Source organism: Hypomesus nipponensis, chromosome 2, assembly GCF_054491055.1.
Source record: "Hypomesus nipponensis isolate SF chromosome 2, ASM5449105v1, whole genome shotgun sequence".
Lineage (NCBI taxonomy): Eukaryota > Metazoa > Chordata > Actinopteri > Osmeriformes > Osmeridae > Hypomesus > Hypomesus nipponensis.
Window position 1 is genome coordinate 18,336,713 of NC_140362.1, and position 20,507 is coordinate 18,357,219.

Consider the following 20,507-nt stretch of genomic DNA (forward strand, 5'->3'; position numbering starts at 1 on the left):
ACAGTGAATTTAGGTTTAATGATAATATCAAAGAACCACTGAGGGTCCATACAGGGTCAAAAAGTACTTATCTTCAGGGCTAATTAGTTTAGTTTAAGTACGCTAAGCTAAGTCGGATATTAAAGTCTGCTACAAACACACAACTGCCCTAATTGTAGGCCTCAAATTAATATTTCCTTCCCAAAAAGTCTTTCTGTATTCAGTCGTAAGTCAATTTAATGGTTTATGAACATAATTCTCAAGAGGAAGAACAGTGTTGGTATTACACAATTAACTTTGCAGAGCAAATACCTCCCTTGTGTTGTAATATTGCTGTGGTGTCCTCGGTATTGCAAGATTCATTCAGTCCAATAATAGGCAAAAAACTTGGGGGGGTCAGATGGCTGAGCGGTTAGGGAGTCGGGCTATTAGTCGGAAGGTTGCCAGTTCGATTCCCAACCATGCAAAAATGACGTTGAGTCCTTGGGGAAGGCACTTCACCCTACTTGTCTCAGGGAGCATGTCCCTGTACTTAATGTAAGTCGCTCTGGATAAGAGCGTCTGCTGAATGACTAAATGTAAACTGGATTTGTCATGGCAAGTCAATTGAAGTATGACGATAGACAAAAAGTGTATGGATACAATATCAGTAAAGTAATTTACTGATTACATCTATTTGCTCAATAAAGGGTTAAATGTCATACAAACCAACTTCATTATTGTGACATTTTCCAAGATAAACACGATCATAACTATCCATATTTTATAAAAACCTACTACTACACAGACAAAGATCCCAATAGTGTTTTATTACAAAAAATACAAAACTGTTTATAAAGACGTTAAATGTAGTTACAAACCAAAATTAGAAACCTTTCTTAAGAGTGCAAAGTGTTATAAGTGTTTCTTTGACAGAAAGTTTTGAGATTTTTAAAACTGTACAATGATGCTGTATTTTGAGATTACATCCAGTAAAAAATAATAATTTACAAATCACATTAATGGTGTTGCATGTTACAATACGATAACGGAAAAAGATTTAAGCAATACAACCTTTCTATGACTGAGAAACTAAAATTGCTAGATGTTTGCAGTGGTCAAAAACACATAGGTAGTATGTTGTGCCTGGTACACCTAACCATTCTATAAAATCATAGATAGTTGGGAATTTAAGGCTTATCTGTGGTTAAGGTCGCACCACAACCATGTGAATAGTATAGCACACACACCGACCTTCACCACACATGGTCACATACACAGTTGTCTTAATAAGTATTAAAAACGTTTTCAACAACTCTTAAAGAAGAGAGGCAGAGACAACAGCACTGAGGGTGCATATATTCAAATTAGCTGTCCACCATAAGGTAGCAAAGGTTGGCAAAGAGGAGACGGACCAATTACTGATGTAACAAATGCGAGTTCCATCAAAACATATTAGGTATGACTTTCTAGGCATTACTAATCTGCTAAAGAAGTAAAAACATAGGTAAAGCTACATGGTACTGTATATATAACATACATCATACTTTTAAATTGTATTTACATGACAAGATTTCTTTCATGGATGTTAAAAATGTTAATCGCAGTGTAATCTATAAAAATGCTTTTGAAAAACCTTCAAGGTTCTATCACATCAAACTCTCAATATGTACAGCGTTAACTATTCAACAACTTTTCATGCATTCAGATACTGCTACTGAATATTGGGGACTAATAGACTAAGACTTGTGTGTGCCTAGACAGCAGCACCCTCCAAGAATATCAGTATGAGCTTTAACTAGTGCTAACCAATGGCTTGTATAAAAAGATTTAGCAATATATTTACAAATACCACATGACAATTACGACAGGTTGTATTAATATAAAAACATAGACTATAAGATATTGTAACAACAAACAAGCAGAAAAACAACATGACTAAAACCTCCTACGTCTACCTCTCCCTCGACCTCTGCCTCGCTTTGGGGTGGTGACCTTGCTTTTGACCTTCTCCCTTTCCTCCGTTTCTTCAAGAGCCACCTGCTCCCCCTCCCCTGCATCCAACTCCCCCACTTTTACCAGAATGGTGTCTTCGGGGAGAATGACAGCATCCTCCTCTCCTTCTACAATGTCCTCCCCTACTTCTTTCTCTCCCTCTATCTTATCCTCATCTCCTTCAACTCTGTCCTCCTCTCCACCTCCCACAACCTCTCCGATTCCCACCACTTCTCCAACTCCCATCACCAATCCACCAGTCTCTTCCACCTCAAGTTGTTCCTCCTGAACGACCTCCTCTTTAACTTGTGATCTAGAGACAGCAGTAGGCTTGTTGGCTTGCCCGCTGGCCATAGCCTGCTCCAGTCTGAGGCGGTACTGCTCAGCCTCCTGCTCCTTCTGCAGGAGCTGTTGACGGTACTCCTGGGCCTTCCTGTTAGCCTCCTGCAGCTGCTTTTGGAGTTGCTCACGACTATCTTTCCCCTTCTGGAAAAACACACAAAATCACATGGTGAAGAGGACGGAAGCCATTGAAGCCATCAGAAACTCAAGATGGGATTCAGGTGCAAAGTGATCAGTAATACATGCAGTAAGCACATGCAATTATTGTCTAACCTTGGGGCTGTGATTGGCTGATGGTTCTGTCCTCCTCTTCCGTGAGGGAGTGGGTATCTGAAGTTCTTCCTCCACTACTTCCTCTGTGATATGACCAGCTGGAACTGCCACCACTACAGAGCAATTTCAGAGCAAGGCATTTTAGCATACAACATAGCATACAAAAGATAAAAAATAATGTTGAAATATATGTTTTGGGGGTTACTGCTCACTTTGCTGGCCCTGCATGGTAACAAAGAACTGCTTTCCAAGCCCAGCTGGTTGCAGGTTACCATGTTGATCTGTTACTATGGTGATGACCCTTTGACCCCCATCGCCCACCATATGCTGTATGGCTGAGTCCACGGAATCTGCCGCTATTGCATCCTCTGATTTGCCTGAGGGGAAAAGACCATATGTTTAGTAACAACCAAATCATTTTTCTTCAAAACTACAGTGAATGCTGGCATAATCCAAATACATTAGTATTATATTGTGACCACAGTCTATAACAGGCTCCCCAAGCCTTTAGACCTATGGATTTCCATGCCTATTTCAAACTTGATACCCATGACTAAAAAGCTAATTTTCAGAAAAGTGATTTTACGATTAAATTATTAGTATTTTTTATATCCTTTTCTTCAATTTTTTTTTATTGTTTTTTTTTACATGCCCCCCCATGTAATCAATTTACATGTGTTTGAAAGTATCATTCTGAAGGGTGTAGTCTCTCAAACAGTACACCCACTAATTGAGATTCCACCCTTTTTTTTAAGTGTATTATTAGTATTATTACCAGCACCATTGGACTTCCCCATGGGTCCAGAGGCCTCTGCCAGGGCTGCAAGGGTAGCCAGAACTGAGGTGGTTGAGCCAGGTTCTCCTGGGTGACAACAGATGGTGCACTGTTCACTTTCTTACTTCATCACCTAGCATTTCTGAGAGACTGTCTGTATACAGTAGACTTATGCCACCTGCACACTACACGATTATTGCCCTATTCTTGCTGTCTTAGATGGATTTCAATATTAGAATATTGCTTTAGAGAGCGTCCTGAAAAACACCGGGGTGACATGGTCTTACGTATTTTATTTTCGTTTAGTTAAATATTCCATACAGACCATACATTCACTGTTTAACAAAAGTGTTTGATTCACCTTTGATTTGATTTAATTTAAAATCTCATTTAATCTGTTTTGGGGGTTTTGATTCCTCTTCTTTTAGAACATATTTTAGTGTTGAAATGTGTGTTTATTGAAATACTCCTAATAGACCATACATTCACTGTATAAAACATAAATTAACCTGCTTGTGAAGTGTCATTTTAATTAAGCCTAATTTAGCCATAGCAAAGTAGTGGAATGTTGAACTTGTTTTGATGCAGGGTGGCGTGCCTCTTACCTGGAGTGCTCTTAGTTGTGGTCACTAGGTCTGAGAGGTTTAGTACACCACTTGCAGGGATTATGTACTGAGGCTCTGGATTCATGTTAACCTGGTTCTGCATACCATCCTAGAAAGACACACACACACACACACACACACACACACACATACACAACAGACAAAGATCTAATACTGATACAATACCTCCCACATACAGTACTGTGTTCCCAGCCTTGGGCCTCAATATGTTGCATAATGCATTTCTCTTTTCTAAATGAGGGTTTAGTTGCTGAAAGTATAGGTTCATGTGTATTTCTGTAGCTGAGGATATTACTATCACTGAAACCATAGCAACACTGGCAGAAACTTGAAAGTAGGGGATCTGTTTGCCATTTTGCACGCACTACACAACAAGAAAACATCAGTCACATTTGGAGCAGCAACACACAAACCCCCCTCCCTTCACCTGTAGCAGTATCATAAGCTCTGTGTTGCTGGTGTCCATTGCAATGTCAAAGGGGGTCTTGTCAAACTTGCTGAGAGAATGAACATCAGCGCCGTATTTGAGCAGCAGCTCAGCCACCTCCCTGTGACCATGCTGGGCTGCCCAGTGAAGTGCTGTCATCTTAAGCATGTCCTTAGCGTTTATGTCCGCCCCACTCTGTTGAAGACATTGTGAGAGAGATGCATAGGTGAAAACAGAAAGGACTTTAAAATGTGTTTTCCCATGTTGTAATTTACATGTACATTTATTCATTTAGCAGACGCTTTTATCCAAAGCGACTTCCAAGATGTAATACATGAGGATCTAGAAACGTTCCAGCATCTGGTTAAGCCACCTAACATTTAATATATATACCTTTTCTGTTTCTCTGCGATAGTACAGCTGTAGTGAGACCATTATCCTTACCCTCACTAGCAGTTCCACTATACTTGAATGGCCCTCTGTCGCTGCCATGTGAAGTGGGGTTCTATCCACTTTGGTCCGGGCGTCCCTGCTGACACCTGCTCTGAGAAGCACCTCTGCAGTAGAATGGTGTCCATACTGAGCAGCTAAATGAAGAGGGGATGTCCCCAGCTGGAAAAATGGTTTGAGCTTTATTTGACATTGTATCACAGAGTCGGAGAACATTACAGGAACAATCTCCTCATTCAATGTATTGACTACAGCTTATGACGTGTAATAATTTGAAGAAAAAATGCCTCTCTATGTAATGTACATGTAACAGGCCTTACCCAGTCCGTGGTGAACGGGGCCCCATTGGCCATGAGAGACCTGACATCATCGTCCTGCCCTGCCCGTGCTGCCTCCAACAGGCGCTTCCCCAGATCCACGAGCGACATCTGCTGGGAGGGTGGTCAAACTTTTTTTCACCAGGTGGCACGGAGCGTCAATAATTCGTATTTAGAAAAGGAATTAGGTAAAAACATTGTCCATCATCTAGGTTTAATATTTTAAAGTGTCTCTGTTCCTCACCGTTAAGATATTCGTAGTTTACTTTTTACTTTTTCAGTGCGAAGCCAGAACACTTGCATGTATACTACACAGCACAGTTTGACATGGATAGGTGGGCACACATATCAAATTATTTACATGGAAATAAGGATTTTTTATAAGTATAATGATGTCCCGATAATTGATGTTCCGGTGGAAGTTGAACCTATTCTACGGATGCCAAATCAGAGGCACCGATACAGTACTTGCCATTTCCACATCCGCTAGCTAACAACTAAGGCACCACGAAAGAGGCACAGAAGACTAACAGGCTATGTAGCATTAAGAAACATTAAACCTTGTGATTATTTATTTACATGTAATTATTCTACTGGTCAGCAAGACAGAATATGGTTTATGACATATGCAATGCGTGTGCTGTAATGCAAGACTAGCTAGCTAAACAATCATACTGCAAACTCCCTAGGTATTATCTGACTGGCTAGTTTAGCTACTGCAGCTTAGTATGGCAGACTTGATTAAGCCCAGCCAAACATTCTACGAATTTTAACAAAGCTAATAATATCAAGCATAACTCACCTTAGGTACTCAGTGGCTCAAGATAAACTCTTATGTTTACAAACCAGAATGTGTGTTTGATACACTTTCAAAACTTTCAAGCTAAGCAAATATCATTGTTTTCATTATTTGTGGGTCAAATATGGCGGCTTGACACAACGGAACTGGAAATAGTGCAGACTGCGCAGTATATTCTTGGCGCACTTTTTCAAACATTTTGAAAATCGCCTTTTCCCAGGTACTTTTCAGTCATTATGTATTAGCAGAAACTGGTATGGTATTAGACAAAATGTGTCTAGTTTGTGCTGCGGTGATAGTTAACTAGTTTGAGTCTTGCCAACGAAATGGTTAAAGTGCATGTAAAGCAGTTCATCACACCACAGAAGAATGTGCTGTTAACTACTCATCCAAATTAGAATGAAAACACTATGTTAAATTAGTGATAGATGACTTTTAATGTCAGAAGGTAGACCAAGGAAGACAATCAAACGAAAAAGTGTTGACTAGATTTATTAGCAACGAGCTCGGATCACACCATCAGTCCACAACAGAGTGATAGGCATGAATGAGGCACATATCTCTCAGATTATATTCATTAGCTGGACAGTACAGATATAGTAACCACCAAAACGTGCCCTTAAACAGCACACATTCCACAAATGATGCACAAGAGAAACGGCACACAGGTGATGCGGTCATAACTAAGTTTGAGACTATTATCTACTTCCTCGCTCTCCAGAGGTTACACAAAGTGCTAGATCTATACGTGGCCTTCTAGGGGCACACGAAGCGACCTCTTCCTCACACAAGCGTACATACAGAAAATCTGCATATCAATTAGGCTTTGAAATCGTGAGAAAATCAGCAGTCTTCTTCTCTGCTTGATACTGGGGGGGGTGTCGCCTGACTGAGCTGAAGCTCCGCCCCCTCAAATGTATTGAATTTAGCAACAGTCTTTGCATCGAATGCCTACCTGCTGAGTAACTGAATGCAGGTTATATATAAACCGTCTGTGATCTGCCGTAGATAGCCTGTAGATTTGTTGTGTTTTAACCCGCCGAAACAAAACCTGAGCTGAAAACGGGTGAGCAACGGTGTAACTCCACGTTTCAGTGCGACAAAGTTTTAGAGCTTTGCACAATGCACATGCTTTCAGCAACTCATTTCACACAATGAACTGGGAAGCAAATCATGGAACTTGCTTTACAGCACCTTTAATTTTAGTAACCGAGGTGAAGTAGGTTTCATTTTCAACATTCGTTTGAATCGTTTCACATTCGGAAAGCTGAGTGAGGGTATTGGTTAAAACGACCTGAATATTTTTCACTCTCATCACTCATCCCAACGTTAACTGTATGCTCGTGCATTTGAAATGGGTTCGAGTTGAATCAAGGTTGTTTGCCCTGGTATAACTACACATTTTGACAAAGACCTTGCCAGTGGGTCTAACAGATGGCAAAAGTTGCCTACACATGTATCCCTTCACTCAAGTAGAAATGCAGATGCTAAATGTTAAAAAGACTGGTAAAAGTTGAAGTAGGCTTATGACTACACTTTTTCACTGAAGTCAAAAGTAAAGAAGTATGGGCTCTGACATGAACTTAAGTCAAAAGTATGCATTACTACTACCTGTTTTAGTAAAGGGTTGTCGGAAAAATAGTGAACTGAAGTAGCCTAGGGCCTTGTTCCTCTTCTCTGTATTTGCATGAACTATAGGGCCATTGATAGGCTACCAGAAAAATCTACTTAAGTAGGCCTACGCTGGTAACTGGACCTCAGTCACATTATATTAAAGGATTCCTGGCGAATGCGCTGCGTGTCTATAGTGTATTTTTTCATTTTTTATTAATGACCGACAATTTCGGACATATCCCTCATATATGGCCATGGGTGATGATCACTGATCAGGAATGTTTCTTTCTCAGTCATGTCGACATCGCTAACCCCCTGCCCTGTCACATCCTCTGTGTAAAAAATGTGAGGGAAAGGAAAGTTGTCAAAAATAAAAATAAATAGTGAACTTAACTACTGATACTAGAACAAAACTAACTAAGTACAGTAACGATCCATCTTTGGACATAGGTAGCAAGCTCATTGTTATTTCTAAGGTCTTTGAGTCCATATGGGCATCATTATTTGTGCGAACGCTTGCGCATTAGAAAATCCTTACTGACGTCATATCCTTACCGTCCATCCAGTTTCCTGGTGAGGTGTAAACGGGACATGTCACTGTTGTCTCATGATTTCTAAGAAAAACTATATCAGCCACCGCAATTAAGGGTATAGTTGAAGGGAAGACTTTGAAGACAAGAGTACACTTCCCCGCTATGGAGGCGGTACCCCGAATGCCGATGATTTGGCTGGATCTGAAAGAGGCTGGGGAGTTTCAGTTCAGCCCGTCTGTAAGGCAGGTGAGCTTGGTGGTGGGGAGTGGAGCAACAGGACACTGTGGGGGGAGGGCTGGAATCGGAAGTCAACCGTCAAGATTAGCTAACGAGATACACAGTGGTTGACTTATTAGCCAAACGTAAACATTGAATGGTTTGCTCAAATATATAGCGTATTTCAGTAACTAGCAAGCTTCTGCGTTGTCTCAAGCTACAGTAGTCACTGTATGCAGCTAGTTAGGAGTCGCTACTAGTACTAGCTACCCTCGGCACCGCCTTTGTTTACATCAGGCCAGAGCGAGTCAAGTTATTAAGTAGCGGCTAGCTGACAGTGTCAACGCTTGTAATAGAACTATCTAGTGAGCAAGTGAATTAGCTTAATAATTGGTCAGTCAGTTGCTGCTAGCTACCCCTAACTACCGTAAATAGCTAACCAAGTATCGAGCAGGCTCTAAAGTATTCCTGATCCAGTTCGGAATCTCAAAGTAATCGGCCTTAGAAGTCATTGTGTCGATGGAAAAATAGAGCATTATATTACTGTCACATGCAGTTAATTGATTAAGCAGTGAATGTGTCACATAGCTCACGAGATAGCTAGCTAGTGCTAACTGCGTTTTTCTCAACGTAGGCTAAATCACTGTAGTCATACAAGGGCATTACAGTATAGACTCAGAATTTACGAGAAGTCCACTTCCTCCCACCTTTCCTTCTTTCCTCCTCACTGCCCAAGATAATATTATAATTGCCCTTAACTGGTCGTTCCGAAGCATTGCTAAATGTAATTACTGACGGGTTGACAGTATTTGCTGATACAATAGCATATTTGTGAAAGCTTATTTAATATTAATATGAGGAGATCCAGAGTTGTGCAGTTTTGTTTTTGGTTTATGACCATTTGTGTCCCTTCGATTGTACCTTTTCAATAGCTTGGCAGTGTAAATCAGATGTTAAAATCATTTGACTGCAGATCAAGAGTTCTCAGGTTCTAATCCTCATGTACTGTACGTAATTTTGGCTAAAATGAATCCTGAAAGCTAGATTAATACATTATTAATTGGAATGGATACAAGCTAAATGAATACATTTATTAATACTGTGCATTTCGAACTCTCTATGTAAGGGTTTGGCTCTGAATATAATATGTTGTTTACCCTATGTTGTTTATCTTCATACTTTGGTCCTATGAATATAACGATTAGATTACTAGATACCAGTAGGCTAATCAGGGCAGAATATGTTGTAGCAAGGCATGACAGGATAAAAAGTAATTAAGAGGTGAAGATGAGGCCCTCCACTATGTGAGTTAAGCCTGTAGCCTTAAAAACATGTTTTTCTAAATGCTCAAAACACAAAAGTGTACAAACCGGTACTCTCTAATAATAATATGGAAACACTTTTTTTCCACTATTTATTTGACAGAAATTATAACCAAAAACCTATTTTGTCTCACATTTATTTCAGTTCATCCTTAAGAACTACGGGGAGAATCCGGACAACTACAATGAACAGCTGAAAAAGCTGGAAACACTAAGACAGGTATAGATTTTTCAGGTGTTGTGGTCTACCACTGTCAACAAAACATTGTGTAGACAATCTGATTAGTGGAGTTACAGCTTGGTATTTTCAAAAGACACAAATTATCACTATAAGTTAACAATGTTCATCTCATTTTGCCAGAGTGCGGTAAATGTGACACGGGACTTTGAGGGATGCAGCACATTGAGGAAGTACTTTGGTCAACTGCACTACCTCCAGAGCCGAGTACCCTTGGGCCCTGGGCAGGAGGCAGCTGTACCAATCTCATGGTAAGATATGAATGCACAAAGGTATTTACTATTTTGATTGCAGGCTTGAAGGTTGTAAAGGGTATAAACTATGAAAGTGGTGTGCATTTTCTGTACACAAACAGTACCAATATTGGATTGTGTATATTACAACTAATGACCATCTTACAAAATTGTATCAGGACAGAGATTTTTTCTGGAAAGACAGTCACCCACGATGACATCAGCTATGAGCAAGCCTGCATCCTCTACAACCTTGGTGAGAGTCAGAGCAAGCTGTAACATAGAACGTAACTGTCTGCTTTTGGCCCTAGATCCAACAGTGTCTTTTAACATTTTCAAATACACCTCAAAAAAGGTGGAGCACTCAAGTGTCCTGAAGTATATTTGTTGGACAGATTTTAGGTTAATCGAAGTTATGAAGAGATTAACCTACATTTGAGTGCAAAAACTCTAAGTGGACCGACAGTCAATTTCCTTTCCTCGACTTTCATGTTGCTACTTTATATTTTCACTTGATTTAGATTTTAACTGTGCGTAAAAGTGATTACCCAATATCCTTACATTGATTCATTTCTAGGTTCTCTCCACTCCATGTTGGGAGCCATGGATAACCGGGTGTCAGAGGAGGTGAGCAAGGAAACGTGTGTTCAAGGTTTTGGTTTTGTCTTCATTCAGCATGTGAAGCATATGTCTTATTCAGACAACCAAGTGTATCTCTCATATCTTCTCTGTATGTTTCTCTCTCTGTCTCTCTCTCTCTCTACAAGGGAATGAAAGTTTCATGTACACACTTCCAATGTTCGGCAGGGGCCTTCTCCTATCTGAGGGATCATTTCAGCCACAACTTTAGTGTGGACATGAGTCACCAAATCCTTAATCTCAACATCAACCTCATGCTGGTAAATGTCTTATCATGGATGCTCCAGTGCTCTTTCTCTCTGCTTCAAAAAGTCTGAAATCAACTCTACTTTCTCTGATTTTGTAGGGTCAAGCCCAAGAATGTCTGCTAGAAAAGTCCATGCTGGACAATAGAAAGAGTTTCCTTGTTGCCCGAATCAGCGCTCAGGTAAGACCATTTCTTGGAATCCATAAAGCCTCTGTAGTAGGTTAAGTATGTCTATCAATTCACACAGCTTGTTTGCCTTGTTCAATAAGAAATTGATAGTATTTATTAAACTAGAGCAATGCCTGAACTAGAGCTGGTTTCAAGTCCTTCTATTATTGCTGTGGTGCAGGTGGTGGACTATTATAAGGAGGCATGCCGGGCCCTGGAGAACTCAGACACTGCTTCTATGCTAGGAAAGATTCAGAAGGACTGGAAAAAACTGGTCCAGATGAAAATCTACTACTTTGCTGCTATTGCCCATGTGAGAAAGCTAAGATCATATTGGAATGGTTGGCTCTTTAAGAAGATCTTATTTTCCTTATCTTCTTTACCTTCTTTTTACTTTTTCCACAGCTACACATGGGAAAACAGGCAGAGGAGCAACAAAAATATGGAGAACGGGTATGTCAATCATGTCCTTTCTTTCAATCCTTCCTGTGTTATCAAGACTAACCTTTGTTTTATTTTACAGTTGGCCTACCTGCAAAGCTCAATGGACAAACTCAGTGAAGCCATAAAGTTGGCAAAGGTATGGCGCTCTTGTTGTTGGAATTCAGATTCACCATATCTTTACGAATCAATGTTACACGTTTGTGTTTTTTCATGTTTATGTGGACAAATACATTTATCATTGTCATTTGCTTGTCCCTTTTCTCTGCTCCTTTCTTGCTGTTTTGAGCAGGGTCAGCCAGACAGTGTGCAAGAGGCATTGAGATTCACGATGGATGTGATTGGGGGAAAGTAAGTGGCTGCATCTCCTACTGTATCCAATCAGAATGATGGGTGATGAAGGTTTTCAAACAAATCCACTGAATGTGTGTTCTCCTTTCTAATGTAGGTTTAACTCTGCCAAGAAAGACAATGACTTTATCTACCACGAGACTGTCCCATCTTTAGAGACACTGGCTTCAGTTAAAGGTAAAGTAGTACTCAGACATGTTGCTCACTATGGCTCAATCAATATACCTTCACACCAAAATATGCTCACAGTTGCTGTTTTTTGTTTATATCTTTGCTTATCAAAATACATAAAAGGAACATTAATATATTGTGCAGATATATTATTTCTCCTTAGTACATAGTACATTTACATTTAGCAGGCGCTCTTATCCAGAGCGACTTACAGTAAGTACAGGGACATTCTCCCCGAGGCAAGTAGGGTGAAGTGCCTTGCCCAAGGACACAACATAATTTGGCGCGGTTGGGAATCAAACCAACAACCTTCTGATTAATAGCCCGACTCCCTAACCGCTCAGCCATCTGACCCCCTGCTTCTCAATACTCCCCTCTAGGTGCCCCACTGGTGAAGGCACTGCCCGTCAACCCCACTGATCCCAGTGTCACTGGTCCAGACCTGTTTGCCAAACTGGTGCCCATGGCAGCCCACGAGGCCTCTTCCCTCTATAGGTGGGTGAAAAAACTGCTGTGTATTATTCTGCTAAAAAGGACTTCTGACATTCACCCTCCATTTTGTGTCCTCTTCTCACAGTGAAGAGAAGGCTAAGCTACTTCGGGACATCATGGCCAAGGTAGACGGCAAAAACGAGACACTAGAGTAAGTACTGATGGAAGTTTATGTAAGACTGTGGTAATATAGCAGAAGATAAAGGATCAGAAGTGTATAATGCTAACAGCATTTTGATGGTTGTCAAGAAATGTTTAAGGAACTGGAACGATTGAATGGCAGTATCATATAGATCACCTGAACTGGCTGTCTCTGTGTTTCCAAGGCAGTTCATGGACTCTTTGGGTCTTGAGCCAGAATCCGTGGACAACCTGGACATGTATAGTCACATCCCTCCTGTTCTCATGGAGAAGTGTGCGGCTCTCAGTGTCCGACCTGACACCGTCAAAAGCCTTATCGGGTCCATGCAGGGTCAGTGATTGTATTCTCATTACACACACTCGAGTTACCATATTCAATAAATTAGCTTCCTTGCAGAAGTTATGCTTTTTGCAGCCCTTATGCAATAAGACAAATTGCACATGTAAATGTGGACGTAATGTAAAAGTCAATGTTAGTTAATGTGATTGATGCTCTTTTATTGTTTTTTCTTATTCATATTTTTTTCTTATGTCTTTCTTTCCCTCCCTTCTAGTCCTGTCAGGGGTGTTCACTGATGTAGAGGTATCCTTGAGAGAGATCAGAGACGTGTTGGAGGAGGATGAGGCTGGGGTCCGCGCTCTACACGAGGCCGGGGGGCCCACTGCCACACTGGACCCCCCGACCCAGGCACAGGCCCTGGCAGAGATCCGCAGGGACCTGGAGAAGTACATGGAGGCCCACGAGAAGGCCAGCTTCACCAACACAGAGCTGCACAGGGCCATGAATCTGCACATCAGTAACCTGAGGCTGCTAGGAGGGCCCCTGGAGGCTCTAAGTGATGCCCTGCCCAGACCACAACTCAATGAAGGTATGTACATTTTTAGTGTTGTTGTGTTTTTATATTGAGTGGGTGTGCTGCTACAGGTGTATTTATGCATGATTGGTCTGGGTTTTTTCAGAGGAGGTAGCAGGACTGCAGTGTATGAAGAGAATTCTGAGTAAAGTACAGGAAATGAGAGACCAGAGGGGCTCACTGGAGAAGCAGCTGAGGGATCTCATTCAACAAGATGACATCACTTCTGCTTTGGTCACCACCGAGCGGGCAGACATGAAGGTAAGGACCAGGTTACTACCAACAGTAACCTCGGTCTAAAATGCAACCTCATTCCCATTGCAACTACTAAAAATCAAAAAACCAAAATGTTAACATGTAGCAGCATTTAAACAACCTTCCTTATTTCCCTTTCAGAGGCTGTTTGAGGACCAGCTAAAGAAGTATGAGCAGGTAAAAGTCTACATCGACCAGAACCTTGCGGCCCAGGAGAACATCCTCAAGGCTCTGACGGAGGCAAACGTTCAATATGCCACAGTCCGCAAGGGCCTCAGCGAGACAGAGCACAAGTGGAACACCATGGTCCAGATGCTGGTGGCCTCTTACGAGGCATACGAGGACCTTATGAAGAAGTCGCAGGAGGGCAAGGAGTTTTACGAAGACCTGGAAGCCAAATCGTCACGTCTACTGGAGAAAGCCAAGAACCTGTGCCAGGGCAGGGAGGAGGAGAGAAAGGCTATTTTGGACAGGTGAGGATGTAAGGGAGTGGAATAAGGGAGGGAGGAAACGTGTCATGGAGAAGAAGGACTGTGAATCAAAAGGGTTAGAATTGATGGCGTGTTCAGATGTATGATTGAGGGTGACATGAAGGTGGACAAGCATTTCCACAGTTCTAATATCGTTTCCGCCCCCCCCCCCATCCAGGGAGACCCAGAAGAAGCCTCCGCCACGGCCCACGGCAGCCAAGCCTGCCCTGCAATCCAAGGGCTCGGACGTGGACTCGGCCTGCTCCAGCCTGGAGGACCCTGAGTTGGCCCAGCTCAATGCTGCTATTCTCAGCCTGGGAGGGGATCTGCCCGAAGAGCTTCGCCACCTGCCCCCCGACCACCCCTCCATGCCCACCTCTTCCTCTTCTCGCCTCCAGGGCCCTGAGTCTTACTTGCTGCCTGGTGCCATCGGCTCCTCTCTGCCCTGGCCTGGTGCCCCTCGGTTCCCTGCCAACCTACCTCCACCAGAACTCCTGGCCAGAATATCCCAGTTTTCAAGTCCCATGCCTGTCCAGGGTTTGCCTCGGGGACCACACCCTCAGATACCACCCCAGGTGCCAGTATCTGGATATGGACCTCCCCCACAGCAAGCCCCCCAGCATAGGGGTGTCATGCCTGGTCCAGTCCGCCCTTCCACCACAACTGTAGATAGCATCCAGGCTCCAATCCCCAGCTACACTCCTACCCCACGCCATCCTGTACCTCCTGTCTCTGCAGGTTATACAGTGCCCCCACAGATTGGTACTTATCCACAGTACATGCCCCAGCCAGGGGGGCCCATGCCAGTGCAAGGACAAATGCAGCACCACCAACAACAACAACAACAGCAGCAGTACCCACAGCCCCCTCCGGGGCAGCAGCCTCCGGGATACCAGGCAGCCTCTCGGGGAATGCCTGGCCCTCGCCCCCCTCTCCAAGCCCAGCCAGGGTATCCCCAGTACATGCCTGCTCAGCCTAGACCGGCCATGCCCCCTCAGTATCAGCAGCCATTTCCTGGCCAGCCTCAACATGGCTACCAGCCCCAACAGCAGTTGCCACAAGGCTACATCCCTCAACAGGGCTATCTACCACAGCAACACCCCCACATGATCCCTGGCTCCATGATAAGACCCCCTCAGGTTCAAATGCCGCCTCACACTGTCCACCCTCAAATTCCCCCCACCTCCCAGTCGATGCCCCCTGCCTCCCAACCCTACATGCACCCCGGCAACCAACAGATGCCCCCTCAGCACCCTCACCAGCAGATGCTGCCCCCCCAGCAGCAGATGCACCCTAATGCCCATCAGATGGTGCCATCTCAGCTTCATCAGCAGATGCCCCAATGCCAACCCCAAATGCCGCCCAACAATCAGCAGATGCCCCAAATTTCACAGAAATACCTGCCTCCCACCAACCAACCCATGCCCCCCAACCTCCATCAGCCTATGCCCTCAGTCTCACAACCCAACATGGTCCCTGGCCCTCAGGCTCACCTGCACAGGGGCCCCCTCGCCCCACAGTCTCAGATGTCCCCGAATGTCCTTCCACCCCAGCAGCTCCCCCAAACCGGTCAACCCATGCCACAGATTCCCCAGCAGCAGCCCATAAGGATGCCCGCCCAGGCCCAGCCTCAGCCCCCTCACATAGGGTCTCTGTGCTACCCAGGGGGCCCTATGATGCCTCAACAGCCCCTGGCGTCTTTGCCCATGACCCATTCACAGCCACCCCCATCGTCGGGAGCCCCTCCAGCAATGATCCAGCCCCCCAATACCTCTATCCCCCCCTCTCCCTCACCTTCCCCCTCTCCCTCCCCAGGCCCACCCTCCCTTGGCCTGACCCCACAACAGCGTCCTTCCCCAGCCGCTACACCCGGAGTGACAGGTGTGGCCCCACCTCTCCCCTCCCCTTCCTCTTCCCCCTCTCCTTCCCTCTTTCAGCGCCAGAATTCCAGTACAGATGACCTTCTGTCCTCCAGCCCAGAAAGCCAGCCTGGAGGTCCCAAGGCCCCCACCAATGTCTTGCTACCAACGAAAGCAGACCCCAAGGACGGCGAGCGCAGAAAAAAGAGCTCACAAGGGGTCCTTCTGATACAGGGCGACCCCTACCAGGCCCCAGAACGTGTGGCCCACCTCTGCAGCGAGCTGGAGCAATTTCGGGTGTCAGTGGAGTGTCTGGAGCAGCCTACAGAAGCCGAGGGTGGTCTGTCGGAGCTGGATGCTCGATGGAAGGAGCTTCAGGAACAGCAGGAGAAGGATGCGCGACAGCTGTCCATTGCCATCGCCCGCTGCTACACAATGAAGAACCGCCACCAGGATGTCATGCCTTACGACGCGAACCGTGTGGTCCTGCGCTCAGGCAAAGACGACTATATCAACGCCAGCTACGTGGAGGACCTGTCAGCCTACTGTCCACGTCTCATTGCCACGCAGGCTCCGCTCTCAGGCACGGCAGCAGACTTTTGGCTGATGGTATATGAGCAGAAGGTGTCTTTGGTGGTCATGTTGGTGTCGGAGCAGGAGTTGGACAAGGTATGTGTAGAAAGAGGCTAACATTTGTGTTTTCCAAGGTATTTATTTAAACACAAATTGACAAAGTAAGCATATCGTGAACGATTGGGCATTTCTCCTTTTTTGGTCCTAGGGAAAGGTATTGCGCTACTTCCCCACGGAGCGCGGCCAGAAACTTTCTCAGGGACCGATTACCCTCACCCTGACCACACAGAAGACTACGCCCACCCATGTGGAGCGTATGATTGGTCTACAATATCGGGACCAGAGCCTCAAACGCACCGTCATCCACCTGCAATTCACCTCATGGCCTGAACTGTGAGTCCAAACTCCACTCGGAAATGGTTTGATTACAACTGTAAAACTGTGGTGTGCAAATGAATATCAATAAATAACAAACATAATGGAGAGCACTGTTGTAACCTCTCTCTCATTGAACAGGGGTCTTCCTGACAGCAAAAGCAACCTGATCCGCTTCATCCAGGAGGTCCATGGACACTACTTGCACCAGAGACCCTTACACACTCCCATCGTGGTACACTGCAGGTAATTCAGACTACTTAAAGGAACATGTTGCTACAGTGAGTGTGTTACATTCAGTGTGTTACATACAGCGTTACAAGAGTGTCTGCTAAATGACTAAGTCAATGACTAAATGACATTCAGAGATGGCAAAAGTACACACATCCTTCCCTCAAGTAGAATTACAGATACTAGGGTTGGTAATGAATAATCGATGATCGATTAATTGTCATTAAGAATTCATTAGAATAAAAATCCAAGCCTAATGAATAATCGTTATCGTATTGCCGCCCATTATGAAAACATCTTCCAGTATTTTGCGCGAGCGCGACTTCCTACAGCAGACACACAAAGATGAAGTGGGCGGGGGGGGGGGGGGAGTATGAATCATACTTCATTTAATATGAAGTATGATTCGATTTGAGTATCCTGACAATGTGTCAAATGGTTGTGGTCTATGTTTGTGTCCTAAACGGAGTCTTCCCGCTGTGCTTCAGCTCGGGTGTGGGGCGCACCGGGGCTTTCTGTCTGCTGTACCCTGCGCTGCAGGAGCTGGAGGCAGGGAACGGCATCCCTGACCTGACTCTGCTGGTCAAGAAGATGAGGCAGCAGCGAAAAAACATGCTGCAGGAGAAGGTGTGACATTCCATCAAACCTCCCACTGGCCTTGAAGTTTAGGCAATACTAGTTTTGATTCAAGAGTATTGGCCAGACGTTAGAAGGTCCAGACACTCCATTCACCATATATATGGCAGTGATCTTTAGCCCTTGACCAATAATAATGTTTTAATTATTTGCTCGTCGGTTTCTATGTATCTCATTGGTTTCCGATCTTTTGCTAGCTGCACCTGAAATTCTGTTATGAGGCAGTGCTGAAGCATGCTGAGCAGGTCCTTCAGCGCCACGGTTACACTGCTGCCCCCTGCAGCAAAACCTCCAACACTACAGCCACCAAGGTAAAGCCCCTTAACTTTGTTAAAAATAATGTAGGCTAGCAACAAGCTCATAGCAGGCAGTAGGTTGCAGTAGATTTGCTGGTGAAAGAGCTACACTGTCGTTTAGCTGTCTCTGTCATTTGTTTTAGACTTTGGATAAGGGTTAAGTGTCAGTTTTGGGGTTTAATGTTTTTACTCATCTACTTTGTGCATGCTTGGGTCTGGTAGGGATTCTACCAGTTCTGTTTGGAGCAGGTACAACTTTAACAATCTTTACGTTTTTATTCCTATGCTAGTGTTTGCCACTTGTTCTAAATGCTGTCCTGTTTCTCCCACCTGGCGGTTTGGTCCTCCAGCCTTATTCACGGCAGGAGTCTCAATTAGACTTGGTTCTGGGTGGAGACATGCCCATCAGCTCCATTCAAGCCACCATCGCCAAACTCAGCATCCGGCCCCCCAGTGCAACGGACCCAGCCATGGAGGCCTCCCTCAGTGGTTTGGAAGACCAGCCCTTAGTCATTCCATCGCAGCTTTCCCTAGACGGAGACCTCCAACTGACACCCATCCCACAAGAGGACCCCTTACCCCTTGGGGAACCCCAAGTACCCTCCTCCCTCAGTCCTTCACTCTCTTCTCCATCCTCCTCCCCTGCACCGGTCCACTCCCCACCGCCCAATGGGGTGGATGGTCCCGACCTTTCTTCTCCCGTAGCCAATCATCACGAGTCACCAGAGGCTAGACCCGCCCCCGAGCCTTCACCTCCTGTCTCAGCCCCGGCGCCTTCATCTCTGGAGCTGCTGGCCGCCCTGACACCCGAGGCTTTCTCCATGGAGGGAGGTGGCATGGGGAAGCATCGTGTCACCAAGCAGAGCTTCCTTCAGCCGGCTGAAGGACAAGGCCTGAGGGGGCCCCGTGAGGAGGGGGGAGAGGACCCCCTGGGAAACCTGGATCCCTTATGGAGCCTCAACAAGAGTTGAGACATAGGAGGCACTACATGTACCTTGCTTTATATCACACTTTATAGCCTGTATTTAAGCCAACCTTAAGCTTGTAGTACTAATTCTATCAGATTTTCCTTGTATAAGTGGCTAAGTGGAAGCAATGAAGTGGAAACTTGGGACTGGCTAGTGCATTTAACCAGAGGACTGTAGTAGTAGGGGCTAGGGGTTGGTTTGGAACCAGGCTATCGCTTAAGGAACTTGGACTCCATGGGTTCTACCTTCCCACTTGCCTCATCCCCTCAATAGTGGCCTGTGCATCTGGGACCAAAACACTGTGCACCTTTCTATCGTCTCTTTCTCTCCCTCCTGTGTTTTCTTTCTTTTCTCCGTCTGTTGTTGACTTCCTGCCCCATATTGGGCCACTTGGTACCGCAATCCCAGCATGCACTCCTGTCCTAGCTGCACAGTGTCTTTGCCTTTAACACCTAGTTATTTGTCAGCAGTAGCAGTGCTAGGTGATGGGATTGGTTTGGGCTCTCCGAGTGGACTGGAATTTATGATTGCACTATGATAATGGAGACAGAGGACAAAGGGTGTGAGTGGGGATTTGGGAGGGACTTGCAGAGCTATCAGAGGACCCTTAATCTGCAGTATGGCTCGTTGTTATGGTTACATGCGTGTAGAGCATAATCGGCACATCTTAATGAGTCAGTGATCTTTGTCTTTTAACATTGTAAATATACTGCATCTTAAATAAAATTAGAGTAACATTAACTTTGTGTCATTGTTCTTTACATACCGTTTAATATAGTCACAATTAAACACAATCAACTTGTATGAAAATATGTGAAGGACAAGTCCAACATCTCACATGATGTAAGTTTATGTAAGTTTAAAGCATTTAAACTGTCTTTCTTCTGGGTTTCTGACAGCAGGACTGCAGGTTGTTACAACTAGTTCAATGTCAAATTTAAATGTTGAGTGGAGATCATAATCCCTGATAGCTCAGTGGTTAAGGATATGGGCTACTGTGTGAGCAGTCTTGTGTTCAAATCTGGCGGAAGGATCTTACAGTTCAATTTTTGCTTTTCGACTAATAAATAAAACTTGACTTCATATAAAAGGTCAATTTATTTTCAGACTGTTGGTTGAACCTTTCCTGGTGGGACAGTGGGGTACCTGGAAAGACAGTTCGGAGAGGGACAGTCGAGGAGTGCGCTGCTGTTACAGGGATCTGTGCCCACGGATGTGTTTG

At 44.5% G+C, this 20,507-nt stretch overlaps 2 protein-coding genes across 7 annotated transcripts; one reads left to right on the plus strand and one right to left on the minus strand.

Annotated features, from left to right (window-relative positions):
* Positions 1-768: 768 nt before the first annotated feature.
* LOC146301163 (GA-binding protein subunit beta-1-like) lies at positions 769-6,100 on the minus strand. 5 transcript variants are annotated; one of them, XM_084709551.1, is made up of 9 exons: positions 5,966-6,100; positions 5,167-5,274; positions 4,841-5,008; positions 4,397-4,591; positions 3,949-4,057; positions 3,350-3,430; positions 2,781-2,945; positions 2,569-2,681; positions 769-2,439 (listed from the first exon to the last, which is right to left on the minus strand). In XM_084709551.1, the coding sequence occupies exons 2-9, from the start codon at positions 5,272-5,274 to the stop codon at positions 1,897-1,899; spliced, it is 1,482 nt and encodes a 493-aa protein (XP_084565677.1). In that variant the 5' UTR covers positions 5,966-6,100; the 3' UTR covers positions 769-1,896. The 5 variants fall into 5 exon arrangements, with proteins under 5 accessions (XP_084565677.1, XP_084565656.1, XP_084565665.1 ...); XM_084709530.1 differs by having other exon boundaries at positions 3,344-3,430; XM_084709539.1 differs by having other exon boundaries at positions 3,344-3,430; positions 5,167-5,277.
* Positions 6,101-8,144: 2,044 nt separating this feature from the next.
* ptpn23a (protein tyrosine phosphatase, non-receptor type 23, a) lies at positions 8,145-20,026 on the plus strand. 2 transcript variants are annotated; one of them, XM_084709575.1, is made up of 24 exons: positions 8,145-8,355; positions 9,793-9,867; positions 10,009-10,136; positions 10,298-10,374; positions 10,696-10,745; positions 10,886-11,017; positions 11,104-11,184; positions 11,354-11,485; positions 11,578-11,625; positions 11,696-11,752; positions 11,903-11,964; positions 12,062-12,141; positions 12,516-12,630; positions 12,713-12,778; positions 12,954-13,099; positions 13,323-13,637; positions 13,729-13,883; positions 14,019-14,350; positions 14,526-16,875; positions 16,988-17,172; positions 17,296-17,400; positions 17,874-18,012; positions 18,219-18,332; positions 18,668-20,026. In XM_084709575.1, exons 1-24 carry the CDS (start codon positions 8,272-8,274, stop codon positions 19,286-19,288), a joined length of 5,649 nt encoding a protein of 1,882 aa, XP_084565701.1. In that variant the 5' UTR covers positions 8,145-8,271; the 3' UTR covers positions 19,289-20,026. The 2 variants fall into 2 exon arrangements, with proteins under 2 accessions (XP_084565701.1, XP_084565711.1); XM_084709585.1 differs by having other exon boundaries at positions 11,906-11,964.
* Positions 20,027-20,507: the final 481 nt, after the last annotated feature.

Bases quoted from the DNA above. Each gene is read 5' to 3' on its own strand.
- LOC146301163 (XM_084709530.1), bottom strand. From the start codon at position 5,274: ATGTCGCTCGTGGATCTGGGGAAGCGCCTGTTGGAGGCAGCACGGGCA. The intron at 4,058-4,396 runs GTGAAGGGAGGG...GTGTCTTTCTAG, and splicing joins AGCTTATGATACTGCTACAG to GATGGTATGCAGAACCAGGT. The intron at 2,440-2,568 runs GTTAGACAATAA...GTGTTTTTCCAG, and splicing joins CAGCCAATCACAGCCCCAAG to AAGGGGAAAGATAGTCGTGA.
- ptpn23a (XM_084709575.1), top strand. From the start codon at position 8,272: ATGGAGGCGGTACCCCGAATGCCGATGATTTGGCTGGATCTGAAAGAG. The intron at 10,137-10,297 runs GTAAGATATGAA...AAATTGTATCAG, and splicing joins GCAGCTGTACCAATCTCATG to GACAGAGATTTTTTCTGGAA. The intron at 14,351-14,525 runs GTGAGGATGTAA...CCCCCCATCCAG, and splicing joins AGAAAGGCTATTTTGGACAG to GGAGACCCAGAAGAAGCCTC.